At 36.9% G+C, this 17,144-nt stretch overlaps 1 protein-coding gene across 1 annotated transcript in view; it reads right to left on the reverse strand.

Annotated features, from left to right (window-relative positions):
* The window catches only part of PPP2R5A (protein phosphatase 2 regulatory subunit B'alpha), a 77,192-nt gene that overhangs the window by 21,255 nt on the left and 38,793 nt on the right, over positions 1-17,144 (reverse strand). Inside the window, exons 2-3 of the mRNA XM_010372481.2 lie at positions 13,064-13,260; positions 8,754-8,855 (exon numbers count right to left, since the gene is read on the reverse strand). Of these exons, the coding sequence (XP_010370783.1) occupies positions 8,754-8,855; positions 13,064-13,260 (299 nt within the window). The remainder of the gene's footprint in view (positions 1-8,753; positions 8,856-13,063; positions 13,261-17,144) is intronic.

Below are 17,144 nucleotides of genomic sequence, written 5' to 3' on the forward strand. Positions count from 1 at the left end.
AAAGGAGTGATGCTTATCTGGTCTAATGTTACCTAATATTTTGTGTTTATTATAAATTAAGGATATAACAAGAAATAAAACTTGATAGCAATTTAAGTTTTTATTCATAGACAATTTTCTAATCAAACAACAATAAAGATAACAGATAATTTTGCTTTGGGGTATACACATGCAAAAAAATACACAAAACTGATCACAGAGTGCTCTGAAAAGTCGGCACAGTCTCATGGATTGCGATGCAGTTTCATTAATGGCACAACTTATTCATTCAGTGCCTATTTTCATGTCCAGTACTGGGCTACGTATAGTATGAACAGACATTAGGGATAGTATGGCTCAAAAAGCCCATTCACTACACAATAATTATATTACGTGGCACAGACTATAAGTGCAGGAGCTATTTAGAAAAGGGCTGTATCACTGTGGAAAAGGTAGGAAAAGCTTTAAGGAGGATATGCAACTTGAGCCCTGTATTTGTTTCGATTCTGGATCTTCAGGAAGAGGATGGCTTTTATTTTATAGAAAGGTAGCAGCATGTCTTGATTTAAAAATATATATATTTATTTATTTTTAGAGACAGAGTTTCACCATGTTGCCCAGGCTGGTCTCGAACTCCTGGGCTCAAGCTATCCACCCGCCTCAGCATCCTAACGTGCTGGGAATACAGGTGTAAGCCACCATGCCTGGCTTTTTTTTTTTTTTTTTTTTGTCTTTTTAAGCAGCATGGCTTGAGATGAAGAGAGTGCAGAGTACAGGTTGATGGTATGGAATTATAGACTCCAAATCTTTATGCAAATCCCTGGAGATTCCATCATAAGGTGGGATCAGGTTAAACATGAGCCAAATGTAGCATGCATTAGCCTATCTACTCTCCCTTCTTAAGATCTTCATCAGAAATATAGGGCCTAAGGCTTAATAGTTTTCAGAGTAATAGCCTGTCCTGTGGGAGACTTTTATGACATCAAGCTACAAATCAAACTGAATTCTCTAAACCATATATATAAATTGAAACCTGTGCCATTCACGAATACCACATATAATTTCTTTCATAGTTTTCATCTACATCATTTACCTGACACAGTGAACATTATCAGTCAAAATTAGCAGCAAAATGCTGTTATGCTGTCAACTTAGCACCACTAAAGAGATGATGACAAAAAGTTACTTAAATACATATTGAGGGCCGGGAGCAGTGGCTCACACCTGTAATCCCAGCACTTTGGGAGCCTGAGGCGGGTGGATCACCTGAGGTCGGGAGTTCGAGGCCAGCCTGACCAACATGGAGAAACCCCATCTCTACTAAAAATACAAAATTAGCCAGACATGGTGGCGTATGCCTGTAATCCCAGCTACTTGGGAGGCTGAGGCAGGAGAATCGCTTGAACCTGAGAGGCAGAGGTTGCAGTGAGCCGAGATCACTCCATTGCACTCCAGCCTGGGCAACAAGAGCAAAACTCCATCTCAAAAAAAAAAAAAAATTATTGAATAGTTATCCCAAATAGAGGTAGAAGAAACACTAGTGATCTACAGAGCTGGAAATCTTCAAAATGGAATAATCGAGATTATGCTTCTATGAAACTTATAAAATTTATCCTGTCCCAGTGTCACTCTCTATATACCCCATCCTGTATTTTTAAAAATGTATCACACCCTAACATAGAATGTATGCCAATTATTTTATTATTATTTTATTCTTCTCTGCTAGGATGTAAGGGATTTTGCTTAGTTCAGTACTTTACCCTCAATGTTTACAAAAATGCTTGATGCACAATAGATGCTTACTGAATGAATGGAAATCACATTTGTTAAGAGGTTGTGTTTCTATGTAGTCACTGAAGTTTTTCCATGGTCTTGTTTTCTTTTTTATTTTCTTTTTTGTTGTTGTTGAGACAGAGTCTTGCTCTGTCGCCCAGGCTAGAGTGCAATGGCGCAATGTTGGCTCACTGCAACCTCCGCCTCCTGGGTTCAAGCCATTCTCCTGCCTCAGCCTCCTGAGTAGCTGCGATTAGAGGCGTGCGCCACCACGCCTGGCTAATTTTTGTATTTTTAGTAGACGGGGTTTCGCCATGTTGTTCAAGCTGGTCTCGAACTCCTGACCTCATGATCCATCTGCCTCAGCCTCCCAAAGTGCTGGGATTACAGGTGTGAGCCACTGCGCCCACCCTTCTATGGTCTTCTATACAAATAACTTGCTCCAAGAATCTAAGAAACAATGTTGCAAAGAAAAACACACACTTCACCAATGAATTCAGTTTACTAATAAAAACAACAAACTTCACCTATGTTCAATGTATGGCTAGTCCTTCTACTTCTGTACACCAAAAATACCCTAAAAAATGAAAGATAACTAAAAAGTATAGGGAATTGAGGAGTGTAATCTTACCCTCCTACTCAGTTCTGACCATGTCTTTCCTAAAGGAGTTAAAATAAAACATAAAATTCTGGTCTTCACCATTAAAAAGACTTGGGAGAAGTTCCAACAGAAAACAGCATGGATGATTAAAGTATCTGAAAAATAAGACCTATACAAAAAGCTAAAGGAATAGAAATGTTTGGTTCAGAGAGGCAAAGACTGAGAAGCAAACTTTAATGATCTACAAGTACCTAAGAGGCTGCTTTCAAGTAATACAGGTGACCAATGTTTTCCAACCTCTATTAAGAGGAAACTAACGTAAATAAGGTTTTTAACTGATTTAATATATAAAAGAATTCATATAAAAATTAATGCATACTCAACTATATATTACATATTAAGCACCCAAAAAGAACATTTCCTAGGATAAGGTAAACATTAACAAAATCTTAGTTTTTTAAGAATCTGTTTTTCTCTGTAATCCTTGTGAAAACAACAGATTCTGCATAAACCTCGAATAGTTTAAATACAGTCAGCCTAGGTTTTTTTCCTCTGCTCTTTTATTCATAACAACTAAAAAGATAATAACTATTAACAATTAAAAAGGCCAAAGCAATAAAAGTATTTCTTAATCTTATATAAAAGATATTCCTTTTTATTTTTGTGCCTATAAAGTTAGTGCATTAGGCTATGATTCCTACCATTTTGGATTCTTAGCCCATGAAAATATTTAAAATATAGTATATGGCCAAGAGTTATTTGAATGTAAAGGTGTACACTGTAAAACATGTATGTTGCCAGTTTAAATTTCTAATTATATTGCCCAGACAGAAAAGCTCTCTAATCCCTAAAACACAAGTTATTCCTAAAAAGGTCTATGTTCTAGGCACTATCCCACACAATTAAATCTTAATTATCTGTGCCAGTAAAGTAATTAATAAAAGAAAGTGAAAATATACAATCTGCCTGTATTCCAGGCTAGTACAGCAGCCAAGTGTCCTAATTATCTAAAAGTGCAGAAAATTAATATATTGTTAGTCCTCAATAGAAAGCAATAATACTTAGGAAAGAAATGAGAAAATAATTTAAAACTGTTGTACATTAATAGTTACCATATGATACTACACTTAATAAATTAGAAGATATAACCTATCCCCTAATACTGAAATAACCTTCCTTGTGTTCCTTTATCTCTTTTTATTCCATTATTCCATTGCTCATTAGTATTTCCATTACAGTGTAAGAATAAGTAAAAAGAGATAAACTTTTATTAGCACATGTTTAGAAAACTCATGAAAAGGGTGGGGAAAACAAAGGCTTGAAAGGTTTTGAGATTACTTGTATTTACTCTCCCTCATTAACAACTAATGTTTATTTTCCACAATAACAAATTAATTTCTAGTATCTAGGATCTCATAAGCTAAATGTAAAATGTAAACTGTTAGTACAAAACAAAAGAATTCCAGGTGAATTAAGCACACATTGTAACAGCAGAAGAAACTTTCATTGAGCAAATTTCTTCAGTGCTACAATTCCCTATAATCTGTCAGAGTAGCTTTAATATTCCATCTAAAAAAACTTAAGATGATTAATAATGTAACTACATGTACTGACAAATCCTATAAATCAGGTCACTCCAGTATCTATCAGTTTTTGATGTCCTTAGACCATTTAATTGCCAAATTTAAAAAGTGAATGCCAAATTTTGGTTTCTAGAAATTTTGGTTTTTGGAAGGATTTTTTAACTATAAACATCTATATCTGGGGCAGAGCCTTTTAATCAAGGGACCAAAGATGAATGAAAATTTCTTGTATCTCTGGGAATTTGTCTTGAGAGAGAACTACTTCTCAAAAATCATATTTTGGGATGGACGCAGTGGCTCATGTCTGTAATCCCAGCACTTTGGGAGGCTAAGGTGGATGGATCACTTGAGGTCCGAGTTTGAGACATGCCTGGCCAACATCTTTACTAAAAATACAAAAATTAGCTGGGCATGGTGGCAAGCACTTGTAGTCCCAGCTACTCAAGAGGCTGAGGCAGGAGAATCATTTGAACTCGGGAGGTGGTGGTTGCAGTGAGCCAAGATCACGCCACTGCACTCCAACCTGGGCAACAGAGTGAGACTCCATCTCAAAAATAAATAAATACATAAATAAAAAATAAAAAATCATATTCTGAAAGCAACTTAGCACCTCCTAAAATGTTAAGAACCACTGGTTTCAGGGAATTTAAATAAAACCTCAAATCATACCAGTTAAAAATGGAAAGCATATTGTCTACTTGGCTCAATTTCCACTGTTACTTTCCATGAGCATATAAATATATCCTAATGAAAACACTTTCTTTAATTTTAAAAATTCAAAGACCAAGGAGTCTCTTTCAGACCATTCAACTACATCTGATTAAAAAACCAGCTAATGAGAATTTTTCATTATCAGCTTATCAACTTATCAGCTAATGAGAATTTGTAAAACCTTTGCATTTCAAATATAGCATTATTAATTTTACACCAACTATGGAACAAAATTTCATATAAACTTGTGTACAGTTCTATTAAAAAATAATTTACCACTTTGGATTTTCTAGTTCTGTAAGCTCTAATGTGCTGACAGATCTTAAAATTGTTATCAGTTTTCACTAATCCCAGGACTCCTCTCCATCTTATTTGGATGTATAGGTGCTACACAGAATGAATAAATAAATAATGAGGCAGAATATTGCATAAAGTATCTTAAATGATATAAAATATAATTTTCTTTCTCTCATCTTTTTTTTTTTTTTGAGACGGAGTTTCTTTCTTGTTGTCCAGGCTGGAGTGCAATGGCACTATCTCAGCTCACCACAACCTCCGCCTCCTGGGTTCAAGCGATTCTCCTGCCTCAGCCTCCTGAGTAGCTGGGATTACAGGCATGTGCCACCATGCCCGGCTAATTTTGTATTTTTAGTAGAGACGGGTTTCTCCATGTTAGGCTGGTCTCGAACTCCTGACCTAAGGTGATCCGCCCAGCTCAGTCTCCCAAAGTGCTGGGATTACAGGCATGAGCCACCACGCCCAGCCTCTCTCATCTTTTTATAATAACAGAAAATGTAAAGGTCACTACAAAATATAAGTACTTGCAAAACTTAAAAAAAAAATCAGCAAATTAATTGGCATTAATACCTAGAATCCATATATAAATGAAGAAAATTGAACAGAGCCCCCAGAGACCTGTGGGACACCAGCAATTATAGCAACATACACATAAATGGGAGTCCCAGAAGATGAGAGAAAAAGGGCAGGAAAAATATTTGAATAATGACCAAAAATAACTCAAAGATTATGAAACATTAGTTTACATAATGAATTCTAATTGTAACTCAATAAACAACAAGTAGAATAAAGTCAAGAAGATCCACACCTAGATACATCATAATCAAATTGACAAAACTTAAAGAGATAACGTTTATAGCAGCAAGAGAAAAATGACTTTTCACATACATAATGAAATCCTCAGTAAGATTAATGGCTAACCTGACATCAGAAAACCATGGACGTAAGAAGACAATGGGATGACATGTTGAAAGAAAAAGACTGTTAGACAAGAATTCTATATCCAGCAAAACTCTCCTTCAAAAATGAAGAGGAAATTAAGACATTCCTAGATAAACACTGAAAGAATTTGTCATTAGCCAACCTGCCCTACAAGAAATACTAAAGAAATTCCTTCAGGCGGGAAGCTGAGGTGGGCAGATCACGAGGTCAGGAGACAGAGACCATCCTGGCTAACATGGTGAAACCCCATCTCTACAAAAAATACAAAAAATTAGCCAGGTGTGGTGACAGGCACCTGTAGTCCCAGCTGCTCAGGAGGCTGAGGCAGGAGAATGGTGTGAACCCAGGAGGTAGAGCTTGCAGTGAGCCTAGATCATACCACTGCACTCCAGCCTGGGCAATAAAGCGAGACTCCATCTCAAAAAAAAAAAATTCCTCAGGCTTTTGAAGAAATAAAAGGACGCCATACAGTGTCTCAAATCCACAAAGAGAAATAAAGAGCACATGTAAAGATAAATATACAAGTAAATATAAAAGACAGTATAAATGTATTTTTATTTATAACTCTTACTTTCCTCCTTTACAAGGCCAACTGCATAAAGCAATTACTGTAAAACTGTGTTGGTGGGCATATGATGTGTAGAGGTGTAATTTGTATGACAATACCACAAAAAAGTGGGGAGTGAATAGATGTATGCTGCACCAAAGTTTTGTATACTATTGAAATTAGGTTAGTATTAAACCAAACTAGATTGTCTCAGAATGCTAACTGTAATCCCCAGGACAGAGAGAGAGAGAGAAAGAGAGAGAGAGGAAGAGAGAGAGAGAAGGAAGGAAGGAAAGAAAGAAAGAAGGAAAGGAAAGGGAAAGGGAAAGGGAAAGGGAAAGGGAAAGGGAAGGAAAGGAAGTCAAAAAATATAGTTAAATATAGTTAAAGAAACAAAGGAATGAAAATGGCACCCTAGAAAACACCTATTTAACACAAAAAAAGTAGTGGAAAAGTGGAGGAATAAAAAAGACATAAGTCACAGAAAACCAATGGCAAAATGGCAGTTGCAAAGCCCACCTTATCAGTAATTACATTAAATATAAATGGTCAAACACTAATCAAAAAGGCAGAGACTGTAGAAATTATTTTTAAAACATGATCCAACTGCATGCTGTTTACAAGAGACACACTTTAGATTCAAATAGATTAAAAATAAAAGGATGGAAAAGTTGTATCATACCAAGAGTAACCAAAAGAGAGCTGGAGTGACTACACTAGTATCAGACAAAATTAACACAGAAACTGTGACTAGAGACAAAGGATCTTTTCAGGGCCATCTATAAAGAATATATAACAATTATAAACTTATATACACTTATCAACAGGGTCCTAAAATACATGAAGCAAGAACTTTCAGAAATGGAGAAACAGACAATTCAATAATAGAGACTTCAGTCCCCCTTTAAAATAACAGAACAGACAGAAGATTAACAAGGAAACAGAAGACTTAAACAGCACCATAAACCAACCAGACCTAACAGACTTCTATAGAACACTGTACTTAACAGTAACAGAACACACATTCTTCTTAAGCACACATAAAACATTCTCCAGGACAGACTGTATATTAAGCCACTGTATAAGTCTCAGTAAGTTTAAAAGGATTGAAATCATACAAAATATATTCTCCATTCTGCAATTATAGAGCCAGTAAAAAAGAAAAACTTTAAGAAAAAAAGTATATTCTCTAAACATACTGGAATAAAATTAGAAATTAATAACAAGGAAATCTGGGAAAGTCACAAATAGGTAGAAATTAACACATTCCTAAATAACTAATGGGTCAAAAGAAAAATCACTTAGGAAATTAGAAAATATTTTGAGCCAGGTGTGGTGGTGCACACCTGTAATCCCAGCACTTTGGGAACCAAGTGGGTGGGCTGCTTGAGCTCAGGTGTTCGAGACCAGCCTAGGCAACATGGTGAAACCCCATCTCTACTAAAAATACAAAAATTAGTGGGTGTAGTGGCACACAACTGTAGTTGCAGCTACTTAGGAGGCTGAGGTGGGAGGATGGCTTGCACCCAGGAGGCAGAGGTTGCAGTGAGCTAAGATCACACCACTTCACTCCACTCCAGCCTGGGTGACAGAACCAAATGCCGTCTCAAAAAAAAAGAAGAAAAAGAAAGGAAAATATAATGTATCAAAATTTATTGGTTCAAGCAAAAACTTATATATAGAACTGTTCATAACAGCTCTATTCACAATAGCCAAATGATGGAAATAATTTAAATGTCCATCAACTGGTAAGTGGATAAACAAATGTGGTATATCCATACAATGGAATAATTCATCCATAAAAAGGAATGAAGTATTGACACAGACGACATTTATGATTCTTGAAAACATTATGCTAACTGAAAGAACCCAGAAACAAAAGCCCACATATTTTATAATTTCATTTATATGCAGATACCAGAATAGGCAAATCCAGAGACAGAAAGCAGATTGGTAGTTATCTGGGGCTGTAAAGAGATGGGAACGGGGTGTGAGTGCTAAATGCCAATGGGGATTCCATTTGGGGTGATCGAAAAGTTATAGAATTAAAGAGTGGTGATGGGTTGTACAGCACGGCGAATGTACTTTGTGTCACTGAATTGTACACTTTAAAATGGTTTAAATGGTAAATATATGTTAAGTGTATTTTATTACAATGAAAAAACATTGAAAAACAGTATTTCCATGAAAGAAAATAATGTTAAGAAAACCATAAAAGTTAAATATTTTACACAGACACTCAGAATCTAAATGAGAAAACCATGATTTCTGCAGAATAGCATAAATATAAAAACTGCCAATACGTAATTATGTTCCATACTTGTATGTGAGGCCAAGAGGCCTCAAGCGTGGGTTCATCCTCTTCTGGATCAAAATCTGGATTATCACTTGGAGGAAGTGTACGGAAGATGTTAGCACTGATCTGTAAAGAAAAAATAATTTTATGTTCTTTGTTGTATGTGTAATTGAATTCGACAATTCAAAATGAAATATTTTAAAGATCACTTTAAGAAAAAAGTTATAGCTGTAAGCTTAGTTCAAAATCTATAAACCTCTCCAAGATACAAAGGTGTTTGTTTCTCTCTTTTCTCTATCCAGTAACTCTGACTTCCTCAGACCTAAGCTCCTGAAGATTACAGATAGCCTCTGGATTAATCTTCTTTAAATTATAAATTGTTCTTTCCGAATTTTACTCAAAAAGAAAGGGGGGCCAGGCGAAGTGGTTCACATCTGTAATCTCAGCACTTTGGGAGGCCGAGGGGGCAGACTGTCTGAGGTTAGGAGTTCAAGACCAGCCTGGGCAACATGGTGAAACCCCATCTCTACAAAAACATAAAAATTAGCCAGGCGTCGTGGTGCATACTTGTGGTCCCAACTACTGGGGAAACTGAGGCAGGAGAATTGTTTGAGCCCAGAAGGTGGAGGTTGCAGTGAGCCAAGATCATACCACTGCACTCCAGCCTGGGTGACAGAGCCAGACCCTGTCTCCAAAAAAAAAAAAAAAGAAAGACAGAAGGGAAAAGGAGAATATAGAGGAAGGGAGTAAAGGGAATTCGAGGGAAAAAGTTACTAATTCTGCTTATCTTTAATTTTATTCATTTCATCTTTCTACAATTCCTCCCATATTCCAACCTGGCCATATTCTATACTTGCCTTATAACTCAGAGTTTGGTAAAATATCTCCATTCTTATACATACATACCACACTAAGGGAGAGGTGGGCGAGGGTAGAATGCCTTCACTATTATTATAAATGTGTTTATAATACTTCTTGATGATTTAATTTACTGTATTTCATCTACTTTGAGACTTTTAAAAAACATATTAACCACCTTGAAATCAGGATGTTCTTCATTTTAGATCCAGTGAAATACAGTATTTATAATTTCATGCTTTGCATTATCTTAGTACTAAGGTAATATATATCCTTTATCTCTAGCAAAGGATAGATTGTGGTCTCAGTCTACAATTTTTTAAAGAATAATGAACAGACTGATAGACCAAGTAGTTTAATAAATATTTAAGGCCCAACTACTAAGGGGCTGATCATTTTGAGATAAACTATTCCAGAGGATAAGACACGGAATTGCAAGCAAATTTCCAACTATTCTTATAAAGTGGCATCTTTGGTACACAAATTACTGCTAATAGTCAATTACTATAACCATAAGACTTAATAAGAATAACCTAAAATTTCATCAGCCAAAACTCAATGCCAGTACTTGAGGGCAAAGCCAATAAACAGTTTGATGGACATCAATTTCACAAAGAGTAGCAGCAAGCCATCGATAAAATTTGAAAACAAATATATCTCACAAGAGCATAGAATTTGTCCTTGAGATCACACTTATTATTGTCAGTAGTAAAAGAAAAAGTTAACCTTGTAGCTACTAATAAAATTAACTGTATATAACAAATATTCAGAAGAGCTTCAAGAGTCTAAATGGGTAAGATGATTCAAGTATTACTTAGATATTAAATTAAGTACTCATAAATTTTAAAGAAACCAACAATATATACCTACTATGTGCATACAGAAATAAAAATAAATTTAAGAAAGCAACAACAAACACACATCTTTTTACTTGGGCAAAGAAATTAAATCCCATAATTTATTAGTATATAGCAAATTTGACTCAAATATTTGAGACTTTCAGTATCTGTCAACAATTTTAGAGATTAATTCCTGACTCTAAAAATTATTGAATATAAGCCATTTGAAATCAGTAACAGTAGGAAATACTGCTTTTTCTCCCTGAACTTTTTAAATGATTAAAAAACAAAAAAAAAACTTGAAGAAGTCCATCAGTAATTAATATTTATGTTCTCAAACTATCACTTCCTTTTATTGTCTGTGGGAGTTTAAGCCAATTTCATTTTGATTAATGTTCTCTCTATAGCTAATCTTTAAATTTTTTTGAGGCTGGACATGGTGGCCCATGCATGTAAACCCAGCACTCTGGGAGGCCGAGACAGGACTGCTTGAGGTCAGGAGTTTGAGACCAGCCTGGGCAATAAGCAAGGCTCTACCTCTAAAAAAAAAAAAGAAAATGAAAAAATTAATCGGGCATGGTGGTGCATGCTTGTAGTTCTACCTACTCAGGAGGCTTAGGCAGGAGGATAGCTTGTGCCCAGGAGGCCAAGGCTGCGGTGAGCTATGATTACGCCACTGCACTCCAGCCTGGGAAAAGAGACAGACTCTCTTTTTTTTTTTCCTTTTTTTTGAGACAGGGTCTCATTCTGTCGCCCAGCCTGGAGTGCAGTGGCACAATCTTGGCTCACTGCAATCTCCGCCTCCCAGGTTCTTCAAGCAATTCTCCGGCCTCAGCCTCCCAAGCAGTTGGGATTACAGGCACCCACCACCACACCTGGCTAATTTTTGTATTTTTAGCAGAGATGGGGTTTCACCATGTTGGCCAGGCTGTTCTTAAACTCCCGACCTCAGGTGATCCACCTGCCTTGGCCTCCCAAAGTGCTGGGGTTACAGGCGTGAGCCACTGTGCCCAGCCAACTCTGTCTCAAAAAAAAAAAAAAAAAAAAAAAAATTGAAGGCTTTTATTCTCTTTAAAGAAAAAAACAAAACAAAACTCAACAATCGAAATTGCCTAATTCCTTTTGAGAGGTCTTCTACTACAGAGTGATGAAAGAAAACCCAACTACTATATTAGGGCCAAACTTATCTTTCCTACTACACATTTGGTTCTTCCCCAAGAACATATATTAGGCAAGGGGAAAGAAATGAAGGCAACTGTAGGTTATATTTATATTTGCTTTTAGCTTCAATACCCTGATATAAGTTTAAATTATATACTCGGTGACAATCTAACTAGTCCAACTGGATTTATTTATTTATTTTGAGACAAGGTGTTGCTCTGTCAAACCAGGCTGAAATGCAGTGATGATCATGGCTCACTTCAGTCTTGAACTCCTGGGCTCAAGCGATCCTCTCACCTCAGCCTCCTGAGTAACTGGGCCTAAAGGCTCATGCCACCATGCCTGGCTAATTTCTTTATTTTTATTTTTAGTACTTTTTGTAGAGATGGGTCCTTGCTATGCTGCCCAGGCTGGTCTTGAACTCTTGGCCTCAAGAGTTTCTCCCACCTCAGCCTCCCAAAGTGCTGGGTTTACAAGCATAAGCGAGCCACTGCACTGGACTAAATGTTTATATTTTGTTAGTATACAATAAAATACAAAAAAAAAAAAAAATTCACAAATACTAAACAAAATCCTACTGTTTGATAGAAAGTAAGGTTGAATTACTAATAAACAGCAAGAATCCTAAACAATCTTACTTCAATAAAGTTGGCTATAGTTTTTTTTCACATCAGATATTCCATTTATTTATATTAACTTCTTAAAGATCCTGACTTTCAATTAAAGTGTTATACCTGACTCCCTTACCCACTACTTAAATGTGGAGATCCCTAGTCTTTCATTGGTCTTCCCTTTCCCCTTTAAAAGTTCTCAGTAATGGCCGGGTATGGTGGCTCACGCCTATAATCCCAGCATTTTCAGAGGCCGAGGCGGGTGAATCACGATGTCAGGAGTTCAAGACCAGCCTGGCCAAGATGGTGAAACCCCATCTCTACTGAAAATACAAAAATTGGCCGGGCGTGGTGGTGGTGGGCACCTGTAATCCCAGCTACTCAGGAGGCTGAGGCAGAGAATTGCTTGAACCTAGGAGGCAGAGGTTGCAGTGAGCCGAGACTGCACCACTGCATTCCAGCCTGGGCTACAGAGTGAGACTCCATCTCAAAAAATAAATAAATAAATAAATAAATAAATAAATAAATAAATAAATAAATAAATAAAAGTTCTCAGTAACTATTCACCTCCATGACATTAATTACCTATCGATCTGTATAATCCCAGGCCTAAATCCTTCTCTTAAGCTCTAGATCTGCACTATCCAATATGGGAACCACCAGCCACTGTGACTCTCTCAATTCCCAAACTTGTATATGCAATGATGGTATCATTGGAATGGATGGGATAATCTTTCAAATGAACTATTTTTTAAAATTTGGGGGATGTATTGTACATTTATTTAAAATTAGTCTCATTAATCCATTATTATACCTCAGATCTTAAATTTACATACATCTGAGGAACATAAGTCTAGAGGCTTACCATTTTTACTATATCAGAATACGCTGATTCAACAATTACACCACGATTAGTTGAAACATACTCAACCAGTTCATTCAGTGTTGCTCTTTTAATTTCTTTGCTCTTCAAGTCTGAAACAGAGTCCATGAAATCAAACAGTATACAACACTGCTGCAACTTCTGACAGAAAAGATCTTGTTGTTCATTTGAAGTGGCATCTATAAATAAAAATAAAGAAAAACTTAGAAATAACCTACTCAGAAGTTACTTTTATGTATTTATTAATTTTATAGAAGCTATTCACATATGTAAAACTTCTTCCAAAAATCTAGTGAGAAATGTGCCCATCTAACCCCATCATTCAGGGATTCATACTGGACTCTTCTCTCTCTCTCATTACTCACAATCATTAAAAAAATTGTTTTAAAGAAATGTGGTCTTGCTACGTTGCCCAAGATAGACTCAAACTCCTGGGCTCATGTGATCCTTCTGCCTCAGCCTCCAGAGTAGTGGAGATTATGTGCCACCATGCCCAACTAATCATTAAATGTTATTGATTCAACGTCTTTAACATATTTGAAATCTATCCTTGTCACTCCCATTGCCATTTCAGACTCTCACCATGCCTCATCTGGACTACAGCAATGATATTCTAATTGCTCCTCTTATCTGGTCCCATAATCATTACCACTCCTGACATACCCTCCAAACAACTTCAAAATCTAGCTAAAATGAGAGTCGGTGTGCTCAAGTTCCATGTTTTTCAATGATACTCTAATAATTAAATAATAAAGTTCAAACTCCTCTAGGCTGTATACAAAGTGCAGCTGTCTACTGTCAAGAGTCATCTCTTAACCTTTCCAACATGCCTTTTCATTTTCGTTAAACCATACTCTCTGCAGTTCCCTGAAGGTTACACAATGTTTCCTCTGTCTGGAATGCCTTTCTTCCCACATTCCCACCCCGGGAACACTACCTACTTATAAAGTTTCAGCATAAGTCCCTTCTTTATTTTTTTAATTTTTATTTTTTTGAAACAAAGTCTTGCTCTATCGCCCAGGCTGGAGTAGTTTTCAGAAGCTTTCCTTATGGTACTGAAGCTAAATTGGTTGGTGTATCCACTTTTACCCAAATATGTTTTAGGTGCATATCTCTATTATAGTATTTACTGTGCTTTACAGCAATTATATTTTACATATTCAGCACCCTTCAACTAAAAGCAGGAAACAACAGCCAGGCACAGTGGCTCACACCTATGTAATCCCAGAACTTTGGGAGGCCAAGGCAGACAGATCACTTGAGGTCAGGAGTTTGAGATCAGCCTTGCCAACATGGCAAAACCCCATCTCTACTAAAAATACAAAAATTATCAGGGCGTGGTGGTGTGTGCCTGTAATCCCAGCTACTCCGGAGGTTGAGGTAAGAGAATCACTTGAACCCGGGAGGCTGGGGTTGCAGCGAGCCGAGATCGCACCACTGCATTCCAGTCTGGGCAAAAGAGACGACGTCTCAATCAATCAATGCAGAAACCAAGTTTTATTTATCTAATTATTTCTGTCTTTCTATCTCTCTACTTCTCTTTCTCTTTCTAGTGTCTAATACAAAGCCTGGCATATAATAGGTACTCAAAAAATGGGCCAGTGTGGTGGCTCATGCCTGTAATCCCAGCACTTTGGAAGGCTGAGGCAGGTGGATGACTTGAGGTCAGGAGTTCAAGACCAGCCTGGGCAAATCGTGAAACCCCATCTCTACTAAAAATACAAAAATTAGCCGAATGTGGTGGGGGGCACCACACATAGTAGTTGTAATCCCAACTACTGGGAAGGCAGAGGCAGGACAATCACTGGAACGCGGGAGGTGGGGATTGCAGTGAGCCGAGATAGTGCCACTGCACTCCAGCCTGAGCCACAGAGTGAGACTCAAGTCTCGATTTAAAAAAGCTTATTGTTTTATATTCTACTTATTACAAAAATACGGACACATCGTATCGATTTGATTCTAACAAATGTTAAATCCTTTTGTTTCTAAGCTTCAAAACCATAAAACTTCAATTCTGAACTTCCATATCTATAAACAAGGACTTCAATTAGCTCAATCACTTAAGATTACTGAACTCCTGAGAGTAAAATTTAAAAATCATATTCAGGCCGGGCGCGGTGGCTCAAGCCTGTAATCCCAGCGCTTTGGGAGGCCGAGACGGGCGGATCACGAGGTCAGAAGATCGAGACCATCCTGGCTAACACGGTGAAACCCCGTCTCTACTAAAAAATACAAAAAACTAGCCGGGTGAGGTGGCGGGCGCCTGTAGTCCCAGCTACTCGGGAGGCTGAGGCAGGAGAATGGCGTAAACCCGGGAGGCGGAGCTTGCAGTGAGCTGAGATCCGGCCACTGCACTCCAGCCCGGGCGACAGAGCGAGACTCCGTCTCAAAAAAAAAAAAAAAAAAAAAAAAAAAAAAATCATATTCAACTCTGATATTTAGCTCATAATACACAGAACTATTCTTCCATTCAAAACCAGTACATACTTTATATAAAGATACAGGCAGAAATCTTCGTAAAGATGATAACCTAATCAAGAATGTCTACGCTTTGTAATTAACTCCAGGGCAGGAAGCTAGTAAAATTACCTTTCAATTATATTCAAGTTGCTGTCCTTAAAAAAGCTGATTTAGATAAGGTACTGCTGAACCATAGTAGGTCAGGTATTCTAAGCATGTTCACACAAAGTCACAAGACATAAGGCACATTCTTTTCATTGGTCAATTATTATTAAATAATTTTACAATAAAACAAATGTGGATATATTATAAAGAACAGCAAAAGTCACATGATTTTTGAAGTAAAAATATGAAGAATTTGCTGCAGTTCATCTGTGGCTATGCCAGTAAAATAAGATAGCTCCACACTTACAAAGAACTTATATTAACACTTCCTATTCCAAAATCAATAATGACTCTCTGCTTTATGAAGGCTAAAGTCTATAATCCTAAGATTGGCATTCAGAGTCCACGTAATATTGACATATATGACATTTTTCACTACCAATTTGGTAAAGTTTTTGATTCCGGGTCACTTTTTTTTTTTTTTTTTTTTTTGAGACAGAGTCTCACTGTGTTGCGCAGGCTAGAGTGTGGTGGTGTGATCTCGGCTCACTGCAACCCCCGCCTCCTCCCAGGTTCATGTAATTCTCCTGCCTCAGCCTCCCAAGTAGCTGGGATTACAGGCCTGCACCACTACGCCCAGCTAATTTTTGTATTTTTTTTAGTAGAGATGAAGTTTCACCATGTTGGCCAGCCTGGTCTCAAACTCCTGACCTCAAATGATCTGCCTGCCTTGGCTTCCCAAAGTGCTGGGATTACAGGTGTGAGCCACCACATCCTGATTCAGGATCACCTTTTATGAAACTGTTCTTAAGTGGGAATATTTTGATTTTTGATTAAAAAATATTTGATTTTAAAAAATTAAATTTGCAGCTATTTTTAATACTAAGTATTATGTCAAACAGTTGTCTTTATCCCAGAATTAAAATTCATTCTATTGGGGGTGAAAATGAAGCACGAGCCAACATACATGCTACATATAACCAGCAGTCTTATGTTTACTACCTTTTTTTATCCCAAAATGGCCATTAGTCATTCTAAGCAGAATCTGCTTCTTCTCTGTAAAATCAGTTGTTTCTTGAATGGCCCTTTTCTTAAATCTTCTGGGGCTTTTTACCCTTAAAATTAAAATGGTTATGTGCATTTAATTTCCATTAATAAATGATGTCTCCTAATAATTTATTTCAACTAACAAAAAGATGTCTGCTTGATGTTAGTACTTAGTTTGAAAACTCGAGATGGACACCTCTGCTTATGTATGTACTACACACTAAATGAGATACATGTTGACTATGTGGGCTATAAGAATCCTTCTCGATCCATAGTGTACAGGAAATCCCCATAGTTTTCTCAGTTATTCAGTAGTATCTTTATAGTTACCTATTTTCAAAGATATCTATATCCTTAATATATGGCTTTATTTTATAATATATATCTTTATAATTAATATAAATTCCATAATGATGACTTGGTGAAATAGTTGCCATACCTTGAGAGGCTG

Source organism: Rhinopithecus roxellana, chromosome 8 (genome assembly GCF_007565055.1).
Source record: "Rhinopithecus roxellana isolate Shanxi Qingling chromosome 8, ASM756505v1, whole genome shotgun sequence".
Classification (NCBI taxonomy): Eukaryota; Metazoa; Chordata; class Mammalia; order Primates; family Cercopithecidae; genus Rhinopithecus; species Rhinopithecus roxellana.